This window comes from Nicotiana sylvestris, chromosome 4 (genome assembly GCF_000393655.2).
Source record: "Nicotiana sylvestris chromosome 4, ASM39365v2, whole genome shotgun sequence".
NCBI lineage: Eukaryota > Viridiplantae > Streptophyta > Magnoliopsida > Solanales > Solanaceae > Nicotiana > Nicotiana sylvestris.
Window position 1 is genome coordinate 179,209,063 of NC_091060.1, and position 24,172 is coordinate 179,233,234.

At 40.8% G+C, this 24,172-nt stretch overlaps 3 protein-coding genes across 3 annotated transcripts; 2 read left to right on the forward strand and 1 right to left on the reverse strand.

Moving 5' to 3' along the window:
* Positions 1–9,362: 9,362 nt before the first annotated feature.
* Positions 9,363–9,722, forward strand: LOC138890602 (secreted RxLR effector protein 78-like). The gene has a single exon (XM_070174000.1). It carries the CDS (start codon positions 9,363–9,365, stop codon positions 9,720–9,722), a length of 360 nt encoding a protein of 119 aa, XP_070030101.1.
* Positions 9,723–14,885: 5,163 nt separating this feature from the next.
* Positions 14,886–18,405, forward strand: LOC104227163 (ATP-dependent zinc metalloprotease FTSH, chloroplastic). The gene is made up of 5 exons (XM_009779330.2): positions 14,886–16,466; positions 17,055–17,301; positions 17,376–17,559; positions 17,792–17,963; positions 18,052–18,405. The coding sequence occupies exons 1-5, from the start codon at positions 15,168–15,170 to the stop codon at positions 18,271–18,273; spliced, it is 2,124 nt and encodes a 707-aa protein (XP_009777632.1). The 5' UTR covers positions 14,886–15,167; the 3' UTR covers positions 18,274–18,405.
* LOC104227162 (serine/threonine-protein kinase BSK1-like) lies at positions 18,369–23,745 on the reverse strand. The gene is made up of 9 exons (XM_009779329.2): positions 23,094–23,745; positions 22,749–22,884; positions 22,054–22,187; positions 21,800–21,905; positions 21,048–21,133; positions 20,400–20,588; positions 19,872–20,036; positions 19,673–19,786; positions 18,369–18,794 (listed from the first exon to the last, which is right to left on the reverse strand). Exons 1-9 carry the CDS (start codon positions 23,403–23,405, stop codon positions 18,543–18,545), a joined length of 1,494 nt encoding a protein of 497 aa, XP_009777631.1. The 5' UTR covers positions 23,406–23,745; the 3' UTR covers positions 18,369–18,542.
* Between the last annotated feature and the right edge of the window lie 427 nt (positions 23,746–24,172).

Below are 24,172 nucleotides of genomic sequence, written 5' to 3' on the forward strand. Positions count from 1 at the left end.
AGTTATTTTAACATAGATTTTCTCATTTTAAATTTGCAATATGAGTTTAATTATCAATTCTTCTTCTAGTTCTTCTATCTTAAGCATGAGTAGCTAAATTTTCACTAGGGTTGTGACCCAACCCTAGAGTGTAATCTTAATAGGTATTTTATTTTCTGTTTATGGTTGGGTGTTTACTATTTAGCCTTGTTCTTGCTTTTTCTTGTAGAATTAATGGTTGCAAATATTAGTTCATGCCTATTTGATACTTGAGAAAGATAGACTTATTCTAGAAAACTTGGCTAACAAGAAATTGGGTAAATCAAGAGATTGATAGTCCCAATTAAAGGGATGAACCTAGAGATAGTAAAACCCGACCTGAGCTTTGTATCAACCGCTTTGTTCAATACCCATTTGGACTTGAGAATGCCAAATTGGGTAAAATCACTCTCTGACAGAGAGGTATTGAGTGGGTACTCAAGTGTTGATAGCTATAATACATCCTGACCACTAAAACAAGCTTTAAAGTTTACAACCCGGTAGGCAAACACTTAGGTGAAGGTCATAGCCCTAGGCCTTTTATATTACTGGAAAAACAAAACAATTTCTTAGTTTCATTTCTTAATTTTGCAATCTTAGATTAGAATAGACATAGAACAAACACCAATTTGTGGAAGTGCAAATAGAGATAGTTCATACTCATACACTACAATCTATACTCTGAAATCCTACGTATAGCTCCCTGTGGAATTCGACTCCAACTCCTTGTTGGGTATTACTATTGCAATCGACCATTTCATAACCTCAAATAGAGGTGCGAACTTGTATGAGATCACGGCTCAAGTTCGAGCAAAGGATATCATCGAGTATGCAAAGCGGTAATCTCGAAGGGAGGCCCTCGAGGAAATCCATGCTCGGGATTTCGACTTATCAGCTGAGATTGAGAGTGCCAAGGAGCTCAAAGTCGAGGCCAAAAAAGTGGCCTATCCCGAAGATGATGAAGATTCTGAGGATTTGGGCGAGTTTGAGGGTGGAGGAGACCCCGAGGATGACGAGGCTTCCCCAGCGAAGATGTGGCCACGTAGGCTCTTTGCAAATGCTTTTGTTTTTTGTTTTTCGTATTAACTTTTGGTTGAGGCCGCTTGGACTCTTTAAAATTTTGTATCGAGGTCGTTTTGGCCCATGTAAAAATCTTTTGATATGTATATAAAGCATTTTCCCCTTCAGCAATTTCGGAGTTTTTTCCTTTTCTTTGTCATTTTATATTTGCAAATATTAAATGCCTTAGCATGAAATAGTTAGGTTATTCTCGGAGGTTCGAACAAGCCTGCCTTCAACATTATTTTATTTTTAAGGCATCGTGGGGTTTCGATGTGACCAAAAAAAATTCCCCAAGTACTGATACTTTTTTAGATTATAGCTTGTCGAGGGTAGCTTTTAGAACTGGTTAGAAAATTTTAAGTCCTTGTTGTTTTTGTTACGAGTGTCAGACATCTCTGAGCCATTAAAATTTGGCCATAGCCTCTTTAGTTCGGGTGCTTCACCCTGAGTTTTCCGGACTTGTCTAGGATAATAGTCCCCCGTCTTGTGCCCTCAAGCCTTGATAGCCCGGACCGTCCGAGTTTGTTCTCTGGCGGCAGTCCCTGGGTAACAGTGATTGTTCAAACTCGAGTTAAGGTGGCCCTTGGGATCGACACCTTTAGGGGATCAGATGTAGGAAATTTCTTGAGAAATGCAAAAAATAAAAAAATAAAGGACAAAATATTTATCGCAAGGAAGAGACTTGTTTTTATTCTTGTGCATAATAGTTATACATGTGTACATGCTTTGTTCTAGGGCTCGAGCAGTCTACGCGGGCACGGTTCATTTGACCATTTGGACCTTTCAATAAATCCTATCTATAAAGACCATTCAATCACGAAGTTTCTTTCCTTGCTAAAGTCAATATCCGAGGATAATTTCCCCTAGCATTTGAGGTTGATCATAGAAAGAAGGCATGGATACTATTGATGCAATCTTTAACATTGGTTCAAGAACGACCTTCTATTCTAATTTAGCATGATCCATTGTTGTTATTTTATTATGCATTTTTATGGTACTAATATATCGGCTCCTGTTACTTTTTTTTTTAGCCGAGGGTCTCCTGGAAACAGCCTCTCTACACTTCGGGGTAGGGGTAAGGTCTGCGTACATATTACCCTCCCCAGACCCCACTTGTGGGATTATACTGGGTTATTGTTGTTGTTGTTGTTGTTGTTGCATTGTTGCCTCGTTAAAAACCTTGGTGGAATACCTATTTGGGACAAAATCGGTTCAAGGGAAAAATAGTGCAACACGTGCTTTCAGACCTAAAAATCTATTTTGCTTCTTGTTGGTTACCTGCACATGTTAGTTCAAAAATAAATAAAAAGGAAATGAATGGGGACGTACATTAGCAGTAGTATCGATTCAAGTGAGTTATGTTCCAGTTATTCAGTAGTTGTTCATTGCCCTAAGTTTGTACGATCCTTTTTCGGTGATTTCGAGAATTTGGTACAGTACTTCCCAGTTCGGCCCCAACTTCTCTTTGTTCGAGTTTCGGGTGTTCAGTGTGGCCTTCCTTAGTACTAAGTCCCCGGTATTGAAGTGTCGAAGGTTGGCCCTTCGATTTTATTATCTCTTGACCTGCTGTTTTTGGGCGGCCAATCGGACAAGGGCGGCTTCTTGCCTTTCATCTAATAGTTCCAGACTCGTACTCATGGCCTTGTCATTCGATTCTTTGGTCGCATATCAAAACCTGAGACTTGGTTCTCTGACTTTGATCGATATCAGAGTTTCGGCGCCATAAACTAGTGAGAACGGGGTAGCCCCGGTACTGTGACTTCGAGGTCGTATGGTATGACCATAGGACTTCAGGCAGGATTTCCTTCCATTTTCCTTTGGCATCGGTTAACCTCTTTCTGAGGTTTTGGAGTATAGTTTTGTTTGTCGATTCTTCTTATCGGTTCCCACATAGGGTGTTGATAGGATCCTTTTGATATTATGATCTTCTAAAAACTTGCTCATTTTGCTACCGATAAATTATTTTCTGTTGTCATGCACGATCTCGGATGGCATTCCAAACTGGCATATGATGTGGTACCAAATGAAATCAATGACTTCCTTCTCCCTGACCTTCTCGTATGCATGGACTATTCATTCACAAACAATATAAATTGAGCCTTACCGGGCTCCCATGAAAGAGGGCCAACAATGTCCATTCCCCACTTCATGAATGGCTATGGTGACAAAACTGAATGCAGCAGCTCCTCGGGTTAATGAATCATCGGAGCATGTCTTTGGCATTCATCACATTTTCATACAAACTCCTTCGCGTCTTTTTCCATGTCGATCCAGTAATAGCCGGCTCTGATTACCTTTCGAACCAATGATTTGTCGCTTGAATGATTTCCGTAGGTGCCCTCGTGAACTTCCCTCAAAATGTACTCGGTATCTCCTGGTCCTAGACATATTGCTAGTGGGCCATCGAACGTTCTTCTGAACAAGGTTCCGTCTTCGAACAAGCTAAATCATGTTGCCTTTAGGGTCCTCAATTTTTTGGGGTTCGAGGGCAGTTTCCCAGTCTTCAAATATTCTACATATTTGTTTCTCCAATTCCAAGTCAAGCTTGTAGAGTTTATTTCGGCGTGACCTTCTTCCACTACCGATCTCATGAGTTGTACGACTGCCCCCGAGTTGAGCTCGTCGTCCTCGACCGACGATCCTAAGTTAGCAAGGGCATCGACCTTGCTATTTTGATCCCGAGATACGTGTTACAATGTCCACTCCTTGAACCGATGTAATGTCACTTGCAACTAGTCCAGGTACCTTTGCATTCATTCTTCTCTGACCTCGAATGTCCTATTAACTTGGTTTACCACAAGGAGGGAGCCGCACTTAGCTTCGATCACCTTCGCTCCCAAGTTTTTGGCTAGTTCGAAACCTGCAATCATGGCCTCATATTTGGCCTCGTTGTTAGTTAATTTCACAGTTCTAATGGATTGTCTAACTGCATTACCTATTGGTGGATTCAATACGATGCCAAGTACGGGCCCTTTTACGTTTGAGGCGCCATCCGTAAACGGGGTCCAGATCCTCGAAGGGGTCCCCAAGTTTACCAACAACTCTTTTTCGACCTTGGGTATTAGGGCTGGTGTAAGGTCAGCCACAAAATCTGCCAAAATTTGAGATTTAATGGTTGTTCGGGGTCGATATTCAATATCGTACCCGCTGATTTCCACGGTCCATTTGGCCAAATGACTTGAGAGCTCGAGTTTATGCATTATATTTTGCAATGGGTAAGTAGTCACAACACATATAGGATGACATTGAAAATACGGTTTCAGCTTCCTAAAGGCACTTAGCAAAGCGAGTGCCAATTTTTTTAGGTAAGGGTACCTAGTTTCGGCCTAACTTAGAGTCCTGCTAACATAGTAAATTGGAAATTGCATGCCTTGCTCTTCCCGGACTAGGACTCCACTTACCGCTATCTCCGATATTTCCAGGTATAGGTATAGTTGTTCGTCTATCTTCGTAATGTGAAGCGACGGTAGGCTTAATAGATACTGTTTGAGCTACTCCAAGGCCCATTGGCATTTGGAGGTCTATGATAAGTTATTCTTCTTTTTTCAACTGTGAAAAGAATCGGTGACTCTTATCGAAGGACCTCGAGATGAATCGCCCTAGGGCGGCTATGCACCCGGTTAACCTTTGCTTGGCCTTTACGTTGTCCACCACTGTGATATCTTTGATGGCTTTGATCTTGTCGGGGTTGATCTCAATTCTCCGGTTGGATACCATGAACCCGAGGAATTTACCTAATCCGACTCCGAACGCACACTTCTCTGGGTTCAGCTTCATATTGTATTTCTTCAATATACTGAAGGTATCCTGCAAAATGTTTTAAAAGTCCCTTTGCTCGCAGAGACTTAACCAACATATCGTCAATGTAAACTTCTATTGATTTTCCTATTTATTCCTCGAACATCCGGTTTACTAGGCGTTGATAAGTGGCACCAGAATTTTTTAATCCGAATGGCATTATGTTATAGCAGTATGTGTTGTACTTAGTGATGAAGGAGGTTTTTCCTGATCATCCAGTTTTATCCATATTTGGTTGTACCTGGAATAGTTGTCGAGAAAACTAAGGATCTCGTGGCCGACTGTGGCATCAATCATGCGATCAATGTTGGGCAAAGGGAAAGAATCTTTGGGACACGCCTTATTCAAATCCTTATAGTGTACACACATTCTCAATTTGTTCCCCTTTTTAGGGACTACCACTATGTTTGCTAACCAATCTGGGTATTTCACCTCCCAAATTGATCCTATTTTAAGGAGTTTATATACCTCATCCTTGATGAAAGCGTGTTTGACCTCGGACTGGGGTCTCCTCTTCTACTTGACAGGGTGAAATTTCGGATCTTGGCTTAACTTGTGAGTGGTTATCTCCGGTGGGATCCATGTCATATCAAGATGGGACCAAGCAAAAAATCTATGTTAGCTATAAGAAATTGAATAAGTTTTTTCCTGAGCTTGGGAGTTAACCCCGTGCCTAGGTATACCTTCTGATCGGGTAGATGTTCGATCAACATGACCTGTTCCAGCTCCTCGACCGTTGATTTTGGGGCATCAGAATCATCAGGGACTATAAAAGATCTGTCGAACTTCATCGTCCTCATCAGTCCCTTGTTTATCCGATTGGGTCATAGCCAATGTCGATAATTGCTATTTAGCATGTTGCTTTATATCCGATCTTGGTTCCTTTGATGTTGCGAGTGTTGATATCAGAATCACTTCTTTGACTGCAAATATTTCCTTTGCGACTGGTTGTTCCCCTAGATTGTTTTAATCCCACCTAGCGTTGGGAACTTTAACACTTGGTGAAGAGTCGAGGGCAATGCTCTCATGTTGTGGATCCATGGCCTCTCGAACAGGGCATTTTACCTCATGTCTCCTTCGATCACATAAAACTTGGTTTCCTGGATGGTCCCAACGGCATTCACTAGTAATGTTATCTCTCCCTTAGTGGTTTGACATTCCATGTTGAATTTGTTTAGAACTCGAGCTACAGGCATGATTTGATCTTGTAGGCCAAGTTGTTCTATAACCCTCGATCAGATGATGTTGGCCGAGCTACCTTGATCAATTAACACACACTTAACTCGAGATTTATTTATGAGTTTAGATATTACCAATGCATCTTAGTGGGGTTGCACGATCCTTTCTGCGTCCTCATCATTGAAAGACAAAGTTCCTTCTGGTATGTAATCTCGAGTCCATTTTTCCCTTGTGATAGATACTTTGGTGTGCTTTAACATTGGCCCTTGAGGAACATCGACCCTACAAATGATCATGTTAATAATGTGTTGAGATTCTTCTTGTTCGGTCTGTTTATTAGAATCCCTATTTCTAAAATGATTTTTGGCTCGATCGGGGTTTGGTGGTTGAGTAGTATAGTTGGAAGAAGTACGTTATCGTGACTGACTTTTCTCTCTCCCCCTTCTAACGTCCCCTGCCAACGTTCCAATCCCTTCCCCCACACCCCACACACCGCAACGGTAACACAGCAGCGTCACTCTGGCATCTTGCTGCTTCGCCGTCGTTGCCGCATGTGCAGGAACATGTAAGTTCCCTCCTCTCTTCCGTCCCCTCTCTCCCTCTCTTTCTCTTTCTCTCTCCTCTTTTTCTCTTTATCTTTTTTTCTAGTTGCTTCTGGTCCTTCTCGTTGTCGGGATCGGGACGTGCATGTGCAAGAGAGTTGCATCAAGTCCGGAAACCCTTGTTTTCCGGTGACTCTTCCCGTTCTGCATTTTTCGGCGACCCCTACTCCATCTTCTTCTTCCTCGCTCTCTCTTTTTTCCTTCTCTCTCCCGCCTTGTGTGGGTGGGTGTGTTCTATTTTTTGGACAGGTGCAATATTTTTCCGGCGAGGATTTTCGGCAAGTTACATTACTTCTGGCGACTCCCGTTCAGCTTTCCGGCGGGATGTAGCAGAACTACCGGTTCCGATAAACTTCAGGAAAACTTTCTCTAGGTTCTTTCATTCTATAGATTGTATTCGTGATATTGGTATTTTATTTAATTTAATTTTTTTCATTGTTAATTTCCATTTTTGCTTGCGGGTATCCTTGACATCCATAGTATCTTGTTTAAATTATATTTAGTTAGACTTGTCTGCTTATTCAGTCTCTGTCTTTCCCCTTAGTGTTATAGTCGATACATTGTTGGTCCCTGCTTAGTCGGGTCCCTTACTAGTACCTTGTGTACCTGTAGGTTCTATTTAGTTTATTTTGTAGTTTATTTTTTTATTTTATTTTTTCATTTTTGCTTGTCGGTATCCTTGACATCCATAGTATATTGTTTAATTTTTTTAATTAGACTTGTCTGCTTATATCGGTCTCTGTCTTTCTACTTAGTGTTATAGCCGATATATAGTTGGTCTCTGCTTAGTTGGATCCCTTATTAGCACCTTGTGTACCGGTAGGTTTTCGTTGAGTTTATTCCTTTCTAGTCTACCCTTTTGTAGCTTTGTGTTGGTCTAGTGGCCGCGCCGAGTTATGATAGAGTGAGGGCATGTCCTCGGGGGGAGCGAGCGGAGCGGGGGTAGGGAGTAAGGGTGGAAGGGGGGTAATGCACCTTCTAGGCTGAGAGTGGGGTCATGGAACATAGGGACTCTAACTGGAAAGTCTATAGAGTTAGCAAGGATACTCCATAAGAGGAAGATTAACATAGCTTGTGTCCAAGAGACTAGATAGGTGGGGAATAGGGCTCAGGAGGTGGATGGTTTTAAGTAGTGGTATTTAGGGAGGGTGATAGGGAAGAACGGGGTAGGCATTTTAGTTGATAAGGATCTAAGGGAGCTAGTGGTTGAGGTTAAGAGGGTGAATGATAGGTTGATGGCCATTTAGATAGTCGTGGGAGGGTATACGCTGAACGCAGTTAGTGCTTACGTGCCTCAGGTGGGTTTGGGCGAGGAGGTTAAAAAATGCTTCTAGGAAGAGTTGGATGGGTTGGTGCGGGGTATACCGTCCACCGAGAAGCTTATTATAAGGGTGATTTTAACGGTCACATTGGGAGGTCGTCTAGGGGATATGATGATATGCATGGTGGCTTCGATTTTGGAGATAGGAATGGTGGAGGTACTTTGCTGCTGGAGTACGCCAAAGCTTTTGAGCTGGTGATCGCTAACTCATATTACCCGAAAAAGGCGGAGCACCTGATAACTTTTTAGAGTGCGGTGGCCAAGACCCAGATTGATTACCTACTTCTCCGAAAATGTGATAGAGGTTTATGAACGGATTGCATGGTCATCCCGAGTGAGAATCTTATGACCTAACATATGCTTTTGATTATGGAATTAGAGATCAGGTGGATGAGGAAGAAGAGGGTTATACCTTGTATACCTAGGGTCAGGTAGGGTGCATTGACTAAGGAAAAGGCCTAGGAGTTTGGGGAGAAGTTGCTGGTTATGAGGGCCTGGAGGAGTAGCGGGGATTCCAGTTGTGTGGGGTCTATGACAGCAAATTGCATTATAGGGGCAGCGAGAGAGGTGTTAGGGGTCTCAAAGGGTTTTTTGGTGGCCATAAAGGGGACTGGTGGTGGAACGAAGAGGTTTAGAGGAAAGTGGAAGCCAAGAAAGCAACATATTTGAAGCTAGTAGAGAGTATCGACGAGGGGCAGAAGAGTGCTAACAGGGAGGGGTATAAGAAGGCTAGGAAGGAGGCGAAGTTGGCGGTTACTGCAGCTAAGACCACCGCGTTTAGTCGTCTATACGAATAAATTGGGGATAAAGGCGGGGATAGGAAGTTGTACAGACTAGCGAAGGTGAGGGAGCGAAAGGCCCGGGATCTGGACCAAGTGAGATGCATAAAAGATGATGAGGGAAGAGTTTTATTGGAGGGGGCACAGATTAGGCAGAGATGGCAGTCTTACTTTCATAGGCTCTTGAATGAAGAGGGAGATAGGGGCATTGTGCTGGGAGAGTTGGAGCACTCGGAGCGGCATCAAGATTTTGGGTACTGTAGACGTATACGAGTGGGGGAGGTTGTAGAGGCTATGCACAAGATGAGTAAGGGTATAGCGATGGGGCCAGACGAGATCCCGGTGGAATTTTGGAAGAGCGTGGGTAAGAAGGGCTTGGAATGGCTTGCTGGGTTGTTTAACGTCATTTTTAGGACGAAGAAGATGCCCGAAGAATGGAGGCAGAGTACGATGATCCCGTTGTACAAGAATACGGGGGATGTCAAAAACTGCAACAACTATAGGGGTATCAATTTGTTAAGCCATACGATGAAAGTGTGAGATAGGGTGATTGAAGGAAGGTTAAGGAGGTGTGTGTCCATTTCCGAGAACCAGTTTGGTTTCATGCCGGGATGGTCAACCACTGAGGCCATTCATATTGTGAGGAGATTGGTGGAGCAATTTAGGGCGGTGAAGAAGGATTTGCACATGGTGTTCATTGATCTGGAGAAGGCCTATGACAAAGTCCCCAGAGAGGTTTTATGGAGATGTTTGGAGGCTAGAGGAGTGCCTGTAGCGTATATTAGAGTGATTCAGGACATGTATGATGGAGCTAAGACACGGGTTAGGACAACAAGTGGAGACTCGGATTACTTTCTGGTTGAGATGGGGTTGCATCAGGGATCAGCACTTAGCCCGTTTTTGTTTTCCTTGGCGTTGGATTCTTTGACACGTCACATTCAGGGTGGGTGCCTTGGTGCTTGATATTTACGGATGACATAGTCCTGATTTATGAGACACTAGGTGGCGTTAACTAGAGGTTGGAGGTCTGGAGACAAACACTGGAGTCTAAGGGTTTCAGGTTGAGCAGGACCAAGACAGAATACTTGGAGTGCAAGTTCAGCGGTGTTACCCAGGAGGCAGACGGGGATGAAACTCGATACGCAGGTCATTTCTAGGAGAGAGAGTTTCAAGTATCTGGGATCTATAATTCAGAAGGATGGATAGATAGATGAGGATGTCACACACCGTATAGGAGCAGGCTGGATGAAGTTGGGGATCGTTTCCGGTGTCTAGTGTGATAAGAATGTGTCGTTGAGACTTAAGGGTAAGTTCTACAAGGTAGTTGTTAGACCGACTATGTTGTATGGGGCAGAGTGTTGGCCAGTCAAACCTCTCATGTCCAACAAATGAGGGTAGCGAAAATGAGGATGTTGAGATAGATGTGTGGGCATACTAGGTTGGATAGAATTAGGAATGAAGTTATTCGAGACAAGGTGGGAATGGCCCCTGTGGAGGCAAAGATGCGTGAAACAAGGTTGAGGTGGTTCAGGCATGTTAAGAGGAGAAGCATAGATGCCCCTGTCAGGAGATGTGAGGGGTTGGCCATAGGAGGTGTGAGGAGGGGTAGAGGTAGGCCAAAGAAGTCTTGAGGAAAGGTGATCAAGAGGAACATGGCGCTATTTAAACTAACCGAGGACATGACTCTAGATAGAAGGGTGTGGAGGTTGAAGATTAGGGTAGAAGGTTAGTAGGTAGTTGTCCATCTCCCTTTATCTTCTCTAGCTCGATAGTATTAGCGCTAGTTCGGTACCCTTTTTTCCCTTAGTTTTCTATATTCGCATGTCTCGTTTCGTTGTTACTTGCCATTGGTAATCTCGTAGTTTGTTAGCAGTACTTTGTTCATATTCTCGTCCGCTGCCTTGGAATTCGTTTTCTGAATATGTTATCTTGCTGCTACTTATTATCAGTACCCCTTTCATATTACCTGTTGCTATCCCCGATTTAGTTTTCTAATTATTGTTTTGTTATTACTTGCTACCAGGGATTCTCTCACCTTCTGTAGCCGAGGGTCTATCGGAAACAGTATTTCTGCCCTTCCAAGGTAGGGGTAAGGCTGTTTACATCCTACCCTTCCCAGACCCCACTTGTGGGACCATACTGGGTTATTGTTGTTGTTGCTCGATCGCTCAGGAATTCTGGAAGATGCCCGTTGTTTAATAACAAGGCTACCTCATCCCTCAACTATCGGCAATCATCTGTTCTGTGGCCGTGCGTACCATGACATTTGCATATCTAGTTCAGATCCCTTTGGGCTGGGTTGGATTGTAGGTGTTGAGGCTATTTGGTGTCTTTGATGCGTCCGATAGCCGATATGATGGTAGCAACATCAACATTAAAGTTATATTCTAATAACCGTGGTGCTTCTTTAGGCCCGATAGGCCTGTTGAAACCGTTCTGGCTCATGAGTCCCCGGCTGCTCTAGCCTCGGTCATTTCTCCTTTCATTTAGCATAGAACTCCGTCCGGTCTCGATACTTCTTTGATCCCCATTATACGACTAGTATCGATCCATGTTCGAACTTGGTTCTCGGTCGATATCTCTCTTGACTTTGTCAATAGATCTAACAGGATAAACGGACCCGGAAGGAGCCCCAGTTGATCATCTTCGACTCTGATTTCCGATTGATATCGGTTATGCACATCAATCTAAGTAACAGCCGGACACTCTATTAGATTCTGCTTCAACTGTTGTGAAGTAATCGAACTTCGAACATTGAGTCATTGAGTGAAGGTGGAACGGACCAATCATCAGCGACTGGTGGCAGGTCCATCTGTTCCATTTAAAATCAGGACATGAACTGTCTAAGCATCACATTATCCTTTTGTCTTACTCTGAAGAGGTTTGGCTTCCTGGTCTCGACCTTGATAGCCCCAGTGTGTGCTTTCACGAAAGAGTCTGCAAGCATAGAAAATGAGTTAATAGAAATATGAGGTAAGTTGTAATGCCATATCATAGTTCCTTTTGACAGGGTCTCTCTGAACTTCTTCAGCAAGACGAACTCGATCTCATCATCCTCCAAGTCGTTTCCTTTTATGGCGCATGTGTAGGAAGTGACATGCTCGTTTGGTTCAGTCGTTCTGTTGTACTTAGGAATCTCGGCATGCGGAATTTTTTAGGGATCGGCTTTGGAGCCGCACTCGGAGGGAAAGGTTTTTGTACGAACTTCTTTGAATCCAAGCCTTTCAGTATCAGCGGTTCTTCCAGGATCTGGTAGACCCTAGAATTGTAGGTTTCCACCTTTTTGTTGTTTGCTTTGATTTTCTTCTTCCCTGATTCTATCCGCTTCGTCACCTCCTCGAGATTTTTATGATCTCGAGGTTGGTACCCGACTCGTTTTCATTCGACCTCTCTGCGACCAATTATTCCCTGCAGGTTATTTCCCAGGACGGATCGAGTTCAATTCTGCTCCGTGCGCGGCTTTGGTTCTGTAACTGAGCTATCGCCACATGTTGAGCCTGTAACATTTTGAAGATCATCTGTAGATTGATCTCGTCTCCTACATTGTTTTGAGTTTTTTGCTATGTCGATAGGGATCCACCACTGATGATATTCTCGGGGTCAGTAGGCAGGTTTGTATTGATAGCCACATGTGAGTTAGCGTCCAACGGGTCTGCAACTAGAATTTCGACGGGGTCAACGGGCGCCACCTCGTTACCAGGCACTATATTATTATTTTCACCGTGGCGACCAGACTCATTGTCAACAAGTAGGGGTGTTAATTGTGAGTTTAACATTTTGAGCTTAAACCTGAAATCAAAAACATTTCAAAGAACAAGTGTAAAATAGTGTGTCTTATGAAAATCTTTATCAAATAATCACTATTATCCTTAGTCTCATGGTGGGCGCCAAACTGTTTACCCTTAAAATCGGATAATAATTGAATTTGCAAGTGATTTTAAGGATATGTGGATTAAATTGATACAAAGTGATAAATTAAATTGCGATTTAAATGAAGTATGATAAAGTAAATTCAAACCACACGAATCGAACAGTTACAGCCTTGGGAGGTGAGCCACCTTTGAGTAAAATGCACTTTGATCAGTGTCAAGACACAATTGAACAAGAACTTTAACTTTAAAGAAAAGATAACAGTATATAGCTTCTGAATGTGTGTAACAATGTTCTTTAAAAGGTAAAAATTTCCTGATTTGCTAATTTGCCGGTTCCTTATTGTTACGTGCCGAGATTCCTACCGTAATACTCGGCCGGTCACGGACATTTCGGCCTTATGTTATTTTGGTCTTCTATTGGTTACACTGATAATGTTTCCCCGAGCTTGGTCGGGGTCGATTACGGGATCATGTATACAATGTTCTCGAGGACGGACATTCTGACCTCGTGTTCTGGCTCGATGGGACTCGGGGTCGATCTTCAACCCCTCATGTTCCGAACCCGATCTGTCATGTAATAGACGAGTCCGATTTTGACCGTATACAAACTTATTTTGTCCTCAAATTTTAACTAAAAATCTTACCTTTAGGACAACTCAGGACATTTTTGTCCTGAAAAATTAAACTGAAAAAACTAAAATTCAGGACACACTGGCTAATTCCTAAATAGCAGCCCCTTAGAGTGGCTACCTGGAGTCATTTCTACCTTAGAGATGAGCATGTTATGGGCCTTGCAAAACATGCTGAAACTACTGCTTCATAGTACCCCACCTGTTGTATTTTTAAGAGAAACTTTCAGAAACCACTATGTTTTAGTGGTTATTAGCTAGTAGTAACTACCATTTACTATATTATTTCTTATAGCTATGTTTTCAGGTTTTTTAGAGTATATTTGATGTATTTAAGTTAGACAGTAGCATTTCTTGGCGTGAAACGGGGGATTACAGCTAGATATATTATTGTATTCGACTGTATTTACGGCGAGAAACAGGGGATTACAACTAGATAGATTATTATATTCAACGGTATTCGACTGTATTCACGATATGTATTTGTGAATACAGTAACGTAAATAGCACAATTCATGGTCTATTCAGTTGTTTTTAAACGGAAAGTGAATCAATTAACACAAATAGACTTCTAATATAACTCAACAAACTAAATTATAAATCTGAATAAACAAATACATCTGAATACATAAATTATATTAATTAAAAAACATATGAATACATTCATGAAATATAGCGAGACAGTGAATACAATGAAATATATGGAATATAGCGAGATACATTGAAATACAATGAGAAAAAGACAATGAATACAATAAAACACATAGAATACACCGAGATACATTGAAATACAATGAAAGCCATATTTATTATATCAGCTCAATTCGAGTACTTTTTCTTGTTTGCCACTATTACACCACCACCGACGCCGACACCAAACTGATAAGATATTTGTTTACAGATTTACAATTCAAGATATTTGGCAATGTGTAACTAACTATCTCCACCGCCGTCAACAGAAATTGTGCCTTCGTTAAAGGAAGAGCGGGAGGAAAACGATTGAAGGACCGGCACAAGAAAGTTACACCAAAAAATTCTTGGAACTTGAAAAATCTTTGAGTAAAATGGTCTATGCCCTCCATGTGATATAAGTATCTCTAATTCGATTCACAAGATCCTCAAAAGACCGGCACACGAAAGTTGAAGGTCGTGGTCGGAGAATCCGGATGTCGGCGACCTGTGCTGCTAGAATCTTCCAATTAACACGAGAACTAGACCATAAATCCGACGGTGAGACTAATTTATCAACGCCGAGCATGAGATTTGAAGCCGGTATCTGAAGTAGGCCATGAGATCTGATTTGTTAAAACAAGAGAAATTTTCGTTGAGAGAGAGGGAGTGTGGAGAAAAATCTGAAAGAATAAGAGAGAGAAAAATAATACAAAACGTATTTTATGGTTTAAGGATAGGAAGTGATCATAAATAGATATTTAGCTACAAAAATTAAAAGGTAACTATGTAATATAATTTTTTAAAAAGGTATTTATTTAAAATAAATAAGATATTAACATTTGCTATAGGTAAAAATTTCTATTTTTAACCCAATTTTCTTGCTATAAGGTAAGCTCGAGTCTCTTGCATTTCCACATAACTGTTCACTGATTTTTTGCGGGCTCTTTATTTTCCCACGTAGAAAGCATAAATATCAAAGACTGACTGGATAACATTTATAACACGCACAACTATCCACGCAACATCCAAATCTATGGCTTCTATTCAACACATCTCAAAGAATTAGCAAACACCAACTTAAAGCTCTCCATCATTCCCTTTTGCATATATAATTGCCTTTTACCCCGCTGTTTTAGAAGGAAAATAAAATCTCCATATTCCCCAAAATTTAAGAACAAGAATTGATCAGCAATACAACTAAAACCAAATCAAACAAACACCTTCCAAAAATAGTTATGGCCAATTCTCTCCTCTCTTCCAACTTCATGGGTTCTCAAATCTTTGTCTCTCCTCCCACCCCTAAAACAACAAAGTATTTCCATTTTCACTCCAAAAGAAAGTCTTTAATCCCTCAATCAATTCTCAACAAAAAACCCAATTCAGATAATTCAAAGAATATTCCTTCAAAAGCTGCTTTAGCTGCTTTACTCTTTTCTTCAATCACTCCACATGCCTATGCTCTTGATAATACTACCCCTACAGTACCAACCCCTCAAGTGATTCAAGCTGAAGCAGCCAATCCCACCACTTCAAATCCATTCTCTCAAAATATAATCTTGAATGCTCCAAAGCCTCAAGCACAGACCAATCCTGAACTTCCAGAAGTTTCTCAATGGAGATACAGTGAGTTCTTGAATGCTGTAAAGAAGGGTAAAGTTGAAAGAGTCAGATTCAGTAAAGACGGAACTACCCTTCAGCTTAATGCTGTTGATGGCCGTAGAGCTAGTGTAATTGTGCCTAATGACCCGGATTTAATTGACATTTTGGCTATGAATGGTGTTGATATATCAGTTTCTGAAGGTGATTCTGGTGGTAATGGGTTGTTTAATTTAATTGGAAGTTTATTCCCTTTTATTGCTTTTGCTGGATTGTTCTATCTTTTCCAGAGATCTCAAGGTGGGCCTGGTGGGCCTGGTGGGCTTGGTGGGCCCATGGATTTTGGTAGATCAAAGTCCAAGTTTCAAGAAGTTCCTGAAACTGGAGTGTCTTTTGCTGATGTTGCTGGTGCTGATCAAGCTAAATTGGAGTTACAAGAAGTAGTTGATTTTTTAAAGAATCCTGATAAGTATACAGCTTTAGGTGCTAAAATACCAAAAGGGTGTCTTTTGGTGGGACCACCTGGTACAGGAAAGACACTTTTGGCTAGAGCAGTTGCTGGTGAAGCTGGTGTACCATTTTTCTCATGTGCAGCATCAGAGTTTGTTGAGTTGTTTGTTGGTGTTGGAGCTTCTAGAGTGAGGGATTTGTTCGAGAAGGCGAAGTCGAAAGCGCCTTGCATTGTGTTTATTGATGAGATTGATGCTGTGGGAAGGCAGAGAGGTGCAGGAATGGGAGGTGGGAATGATGAGAGAGAGCAGACTATTAATCAACTCTTGACTGAAATGGATGGTTTTTCTGGAAATAGTGGAGTAATTGTTTTGGCTGCAACCAATAGGCCTGATGTTCTTGATTCTGCATTGTTGAGACCTGGGAGGTTCGATCGACAAGTGACTGTCGACAGGCCTGATGTTGCTGGTAGAATCAAGATTCTTCAGGTTAGTGTATTCTTCTTCTCTTGGCTTCAACTTTATGCTTGTTCTTGTCTAGTGTTGGTTTCCTCATTCATTATCCTTTGGAAAAAACTCAAAAGGAGTCATATGTAGTGATTGAAATTAGCAAATTTGCAATTTCATTATGGACATACTTCATACGGTAGACAATAATGTGATATGCTGTACCTTGAGGTAATGTGAGTGTTAAAAATGCATTTGCTTGATCTATTGAAAAATCGTTGTAACTTGGTGAAAGTGTTGCTGAACAAGCCTGAAGAGTTCCAATTTGAAAAGCGTAGTATTTTTCTTAAATATTTTTTTATTACATAGGGTTCGGGGAAGGGGAAATGGGGGAGGGGAATATAAGGCGGAGAATCGAGCCCTCACCAACAAGGTGAAAGTTCAGGTAGCCAACCAACTATACTACTAAGATATCCCCTAAAAGTGTGGTTTTTACAGGTGATATATCAAAAACTGAGTATACTAATGTTAAACACAAGTCCAGTCCCCATATCTGGAAAACAGACTTCTGCTTTCTCGAAAAATATTTTCTGTTTGTTGAACTGCTTGTCTTACCATTATGCATGACAGGTGCATTCTAGAGGAAAGGCCCTTGCAAAGGATGTGGACTTTGAGAAGATTGCCAGGAGAACACCGGGTTTCACTGGTGCAGATTTGCAAAACTTGATGAATGAAGCAGCGATCCTTGCAGCTAGGCGTGAACTAAAGGAAATAAGTAAAGATGAGATATCTGATGCTTTGGAGAGGATAATTGCTGGACCGGAGAAGAAAAATGCTGTTGTCTCAGAGGAGAAGAAGAAGCTGGTAGCTTATCATGGTATGAAAAAAACTAAATAACACACTTAGTTAGTAGTCACTCTTTTTGATGGTGTGTTTACATTTGGATTACAGAGGCCGGCCATGCCTTGGTTGGTGCACTTATGCCCGAGTATGATCCTGTTGCCAAGATATCTATTATTCCTCGGGGCCAAGCTGGTGGTCTTACCTTCTTTGCCCCTAGCGAAGAAAGACTTGAGTCGGGCTTGTACAGCAGGAGCTACCTAGAGAATCAAATGGCAGTTGCACTTGGTGGAAGGTCAGATTTACCTATTGTGCAATGTTTATGTTCATCCTTTTGCACCTGTTTAGATGTTTATTACTCCAGTGTATCTTGAAGTTAGTTATTTGCCCCTTATAATAAGACTGAAGTATCAAACTGCACGCTATTTCCTCCTTGTATAGTTGCTTCTAATAGATCGGAGTGCTGGGTTCTTAGGGTAGATGATCTTATTAACTCATCCATTTCTCGACTTCCCCTGCTCTTCCAGGGTTGCTGAGGAGGTTATTTTTGGACAAGACAACGTAACAACTGGGGCATCTAACGATTTCATGCAAGTTTCACGAGTGGCAAGGCAGATGGTTGAGAGATTAGGGTTCAGCAAAAAGATCGGACAGGTTGCCATTGGAGGAGGTGGAGGAAATCCTTTCCTAGGTCAACAGGTACAATCATCATGCAAGTTATCTTTTTCGTTTCAGTGCTGCAAGAATTGTTAATCATGCCTTAAACATTTTCGTTGTTTAATTTCAGATGTCAACCCAGAAAGACTACTCCATGGCAACAGCCGATGTGGTTGATGCTGAAGTAAGGGAATTGGTTGAAAGAGCATATGAAAGGGCAACACAGATTATCACAACACACATTGACATCCTACACAAGCTTGCTCAGCTGTTGATAGAGAAAGAAACTGTTGATGGTGAAGAGTTCATGAGCCTTTTCATCGATGGCAAGGCCGAGCTATACATTTCATGATTTCACCAATATATCCTCATGAATCTGTTGTATTAACAAAATATATACATACAATTGTACACATTGAGAAATTTTCATATTTTGACAAGTTAGAGTGAAAAACTTGACATGCGCATTTACCAACCAAGCAAATGATTCTCTTCCTTTGTCATACATAGTTCTAAGGCAATCACACTCAAACAAATGATACAAGAACTTTAGGCTAATTTTGTGGTGACAAGAATAAATGATAGAACCAAAAGAATGATACAAGTCGGGTATTATCAAGATCAAGATCCTCTTCCTCCTCGTTTTTTCTCTTCGAGAATTGCAGCCTCATTCAACATGTCAGCTGCATCTTTGTGCATGTCTAGCTTGGAAAGTGCAACTGCTTGCATGTAAAATGCTGTAGACCAATCTGGGTAGACACATTGTGATTGCATTGCATCTCGAAGGGCAGCATCCGGTTGATCACACATGAGATAACAAAGACTTCTCCGTGCATAGACAGTTGGAGACACCATTGTTCCCACATCTACGAACTGCAATGAGAAATGAAAATAAGCAAATTGCCCTAATGTATATTCATTCATCTTATCCAAATAAACAAGCCAATAAACACACTCTGTTAACCTAAAATCAGCTAGATCATCATTTACTAGCTAAAAACAATGAAGTATAACAAGAATTCAAGAGACCTATACTACTATTGCAGAAAAGGTGATCGAGTAAAACTGTAAAACATCAAATGGAGCTGCAAATTTCTCCCTGCCAAATCTGCAGTAATCTCATTCTCAAAAAGGCAGTTTACGTCGTGCTACAATATTAGCATAGAATGGGCCTCTCCATTGGATGTCCCATTTAACATGGCAGATTTTACCACTCACTCAAACAACCAACATGTCACAACCCGGTGAGCTAGACCAGCTAGAGTATAGAATTACATGTCAAGAATGCATTGAGTCTATTACTTGGATTATTGGCCAAGGATGACTCACTGGTCAAACAAATAACCAAAATGTCACCAACTTGGTGAATGAGGCCACGTACAGTTAGATGTGGAAAAGTCACCATAAACACAGGCCCCATTCAGATATTGGTCTTCTGTTAAATGGTTGAATTTAGATGGCTTTAAAGGAAACTGAAACTTCAAGGAGATGCACCAAGTTTGAAATTCCAAATCAGATACATAATAGATTTGGGGAATGTCAATGAACCCAACCAAAAAGTGGCACAAAACCTGCCATTCCCACCCAAAAAGGAGACTCATGTCTCTATCAATCAAGGGAGTACTAGTTATGGCATCGAATTGTATAATGGTTTTCCGGAGTTAGTATGAATCATATTCCGGTCTAAAGTCTCGACTGCGTCAGAGTATCTTTATTGCCGATAACGACCTTACTAGAATGAATGCAAATACCTGAGAATAGCAATCTATGGCCGTTTTAAAGTCCTTGTCCCGAAATGCCAAGTCTCCCCGTTTTCTTGCCTCTAACATATCCCTCATCTGCTGAGTCCACTCTTGGAAAGACAACTGCATCATTGGGTGTCCAGCATTAATATAAGGATGTCAAAGAAACAGACACTTCTGCAGTGGCAGTTTGGGTCAAAAGAATTACCTCATTTGTCCCTTCATCGTCTTTATAATGTGTCATTACCAAAATCTGATGAATAGCTGTGAGATCCATTCTCGAACAAGCATCACCCATTGCAGAAAGAGGGTGCTGTGGAGTTGGTGGAGCTTCCTCAGGCTTAGGAATACCCAACATTACATGAGATGCGACCTGCAACCAGAATACCAGCAACTCCTTTCAACCTCTAATTGAATAAGACAAAGCAATCGATAAGAGTCTAGACTAATGAAAACAGAGTCAAAGTTCCTGCCAGAAGCAGTTGCTCATAATTGCCCATGACAAAAAGAACAGAAGATGTGCATACATTCATACAGAAAGGCATGTGGGGGCATCTTAAGATAGAGGAGAAATGAGGAGGCAAGATTACATACACGACATGAGGTAATTTTGCTTGATGAAAGACCAACAAAATTCAACGACAATATGAGCTTTTTTCGCATATCTTTTGGAAGGGGGGAGGATAGAAAACAAGACATCAAGAAAAATAGAGTACATTATGGCGGTAGGACTAACATCAGGTTTACTTTGCAATGGACCAAGTGTTGAAACGAGGTCTTTGGTATTTGGTCGCTCCCTGGGTTCATACTGCAAGCAGCGTGAAGCCAGATCAAATACAACGGTTGCCTCTTCTGTCGAGAAATTTCCCTCCAAATGTGAATCCATTAATAGAAGAATGTTTTTGCCCCGTATCATATCAAGTGCCTGAAACATAAAGGAATGAACTGAGCACATAAATTTCAAAGTTGATACTTAAAACAGTTGCATAAACGGGGAGAAATTATAAAACAAAAATAAGGTAAACACAAATAAGGAATGCTCTTCCGAGAGAAAGTGAAAGAAATATACTCAACATGAATGTTAACGTCACACGAATTTCTTCCTCTTCAGTTAAAAAGTTAAGCAAAGGTACATAAAAAGCATGTGGATGTTTAGCTTAGTCAAAACAGTTTCAAACTCCATTCCCGGCCTAATGTCCAACTGCCCTCCTATTACTAGTCCAACAACAAAAGTCGTATATGGTCCCTTGTATCAAATAATTTCCAGAGCACCAGCACATAAATGCAGCATGAAGTGTTCCCATCATCATGAAGTGGCACTCCCCGAGACTTGCAGCAAAAAGAAATGGATGTACAACTGACAAACAGACTCTTAGAAACTTACATGACCAGGAGGAATATGTTTTCCACTTAGCAGATCCAAAAGGACAGTTCCATAGCTGAAAACAACACTTTCTTGAGTAACTCTTCCTGCAAATAGACAAGAAATTATTCCTCCCCTAATATAAGTTAACAATGAGAAAGATGATAAATAGAAAGCGTTAGATATCAATAGAATCACTAATGCAGCTCATAATGACATCTTGCCTTTTTCAATTGTCATATTTAAGTTCCATCTCCCCCTTCTCCCGAAAAAAACATACTGAAAGCAGGAATGTAATAGAACTATCAGAACATAATAGTATAACACCAGCATCCCATGAGTAATACATGGTTATGTAGGATTGGAATTCCAAAATCACTCTAAGGGTCTGAGATACATGAAAATCTCTTCTTAGTGAACAGCCCTACGGGGTTATCGTCCCATCCCCACCGCCACCACCCAGCTACCAATTTCAAGTATCAGACTAGTGATAGTACTTGACCATCAAGTAAAATCTTAAGTGATCATCTGTCAAAGAGAAAATGAAAACACCAACGGAATCCGCATATATAACACACATGGAATCCTCATCTCTTTTCACATAAGTGCCAACTTCCAGCCAACAGGACAGAATGATTGTATTGTGTGAGGAGATTTAGCCAACCCCCAAAAGTTCCGATCCCACATAACATCAGTATCCAATACTCAGGAGGTGTATAAGCTCAAGTAAGAAAAAGTTAAAACTCAACCGAGAAAGAAGTTAGAAGCTTTACCATTTCTTAAATACTCAGGAGGTGTATAAGCAAGGTTCGTGCTATAACTTTTACCATCCCTGCTATTTTTCATCAGCCCAAAACAAGAAAGACGGGGATCGCCATTCTGCCAAATCATTTACCAAATTAAGACATTGGTACAAGTAAACTCAGAAGGCCAGATTACCTCTTTTATTCACTGGAGGGAGGGGGGGGGGACCCTAGAATGTAAAGAGGACAGTTCAAGCTCAAAAAGAAGGGGTCCATCAAAACACCTCGTCGAAGAGAACTCTATATGCGTTCAAGTCATGGTATAGTGGTCGACCTTCACTGCTACAGTAATCCAATGCTTCAGCAATATATAGAGCCACCCTTAAACGCATGGCCCATTCAAGGGTTTGATTCTCCCCTGCAGAGAAGGAAAGAAGCAAATGCAGTTCGCAGAAACCATGAGATGAAGGAATATATAAATTGCATCAGATTAAATAGGGACGAAACTGCATGCTAAAACAAGTATATAACCAGGAGGTATATCACGAAACTTGTGTATCAAAAAAATAACCACACACGAGACATACAGATATAAACCTCTTCAACACCCTTCTCGCATTTCCATGCTTAAAAATGGAAATGTCGTGCTCGTAGATAAAGCCCAGCAAATGTCTCAATTTTCCAAGTAACGTCTTTCATCACAAAAATTTAAGTTTTTAGTGCCCAAAACAACCATCTGCCTCTCTAATGCGCAAACGAAGATCATAACTATCAACTACTAAGATACAAGTTAGTCGATAAATCAAAAAACAAGGTTAATATCTCCAAACACTTATCAGAGAATGCAGTTAATGTTAACTTAAGCTTTTCTTCAACTATGAGCAATCAAATAATCTTGATTTTCTCCCTTCGTTCCTATTGAAAAGCAGCAAGATTGAAGCTAAAAAAACAGAAGTAGCAGTAAAAGATAAAGGCATACAGTGAAACAGATGTTTAGCAAGTGTATCATTTGGCATGTACTCAGCTACAAGCAGCCTCTCATCCCCATCAGAACAGTACCCAATCAAATTAGCCAGCCGTTTATGCCTCAATTTCCCAACACCTGATGCTTCATCCTGTAGTTACAACAAACAAAAAAATCAAATAAATTCACATTAAACCAACAACAAGAATTAAGCCTCAATCTTAAACTAGTAGAAGTCGGCCATATCCATTCCGCTCTATTTGGGTTCATTTCAAATAGACATTAAACCCTAACTTTAAAAAATGAATAAGCAAATGACGACTCCCAAAAAAACAAATATATTGAAGAAAAGTCCAATACCGCAAACTGTTTAGGATCAGGCCAAGCCGTTTTAGTAAATTTCTTAACAGCGATCCAACGCCGATTCTGCAAACGGCCCTTGTAAACCATATTAGGTGCCTTTTCACCACTTTCAGAAACTATAAACTCTGAGCTGAAGTTATTCGTAGCTGCTTTGAGCTCAGAGAGTGAGAACTCCGAAAAAACCGGTACACCACCATCACCCACGGCGGCGCCGGTGCCGTTGGAAGCGCGTGGGTGGCTCACTCCTCCATGGCGCTGATCCTTCTCTGAGCTTAACTCTTGCAGGATTGAAGATTGACAACAACCCATTGATAACTCGTTCGAGTTGACTCAGTAACAACTCACTCACGAACTCCTTTCAATTACTAATAAACACCATAACCAAATAACAAAATACTAGTGCTATGCTACCAATCTTATTCCTCAAAAGAAACCCAAAAAAAAAATAAAAAAAAAATACAGCTTTATATGAATAAATTAATCAGATAATAGCTTGGCTTTTTGTTTTTTTTATTTTTAATATACAGCTAGGAAAAAGGGGATTTGAGCTATGGAAATGATATGAAATGGAAGAAAGCAAAGTGAAAGTGAAAACACAAAGCTTTGATTTTTCATTGACCCATTTGTCTTTCTCTTACACCTTTTCTGTTCTGACACAGCTTTCTGTGTTTACTTTGTACCTTGTTTTGTCCTGAAAATAATTCATGAGGGTATTTTCGTCCATTTATTACTGTTTGAGATTGTAAAAATCCCGCGATAAAGAATCTTATAGATTATATTACTGTGTTTACATAAATAGCACCGTTATCAGATTTTGTTGGGTTAGTTATTGCGGTATTAGTTATTTCATCCTTCCATGGGTATAAAAAATACAAAAATTTCGAGATTAATTATTTTTCTACTAATTAAATATAGAATAAATTCTTCTTAAATTTAGTTTCGAGATTAATTATTTCTTGTCCCTCGTACCAAACGAGCCCGTATAGTGCAAATAATTTTTGGCATAATTCTCGATTATACAGTTATATTTATCAAATAAAGATTTTTTGTTTGTCAGGGCATATGGAGATAAGAAT

Coding starts and splice junctions, on each gene's coding strand:
- LOC104227163 (XM_009779330.2), top strand. CDS start 15,168: ATGGCCAATTCTCTCCTCTCTTCCAACTTCATGGGTTCTCAAATCTTT. Junction 17,302..17,375: donor GAAGCTGGTAGCTTATCATG/GTATGAAAAAAA, acceptor TTTGGATTACAG/AGGCCGGCCATGCCTTGGTT. Junction 17,560..17,791: donor GCAGTTGCACTTGGTGGAAG/GTCAGATTTACC, acceptor CTGCTCTTCCAG/GGTTGCTGAGGAGGTTATTT.
- LOC104227162 (XM_009779329.2), bottom strand. CDS start 23,405: ATGGGTTGTTGTCAATCTTCAATCCTGCAAGAGTTAAGCTCAGAGAAG. Junction 22,188..22,748: donor TGCTAAACATCTGTTTCACT/GTATGCCTTTAT, acceptor CCTTCTCTGCAG/GGGAGAATCAAACCCTTGAA. Junction 21,134..21,799: donor TCCTGAGTATTTAAGAAATG/GTAAAGCTTCTA, acceptor GTCTATTTGCAG/GAAGAGTTACTCAAGAAAGT.
- LOC138890602 (XM_070174000.1), top strand. CDS start 9,363: ATGCCGGGATGGTCAACCACTGAGGCCATTCATATTGTGAGGAGATTG.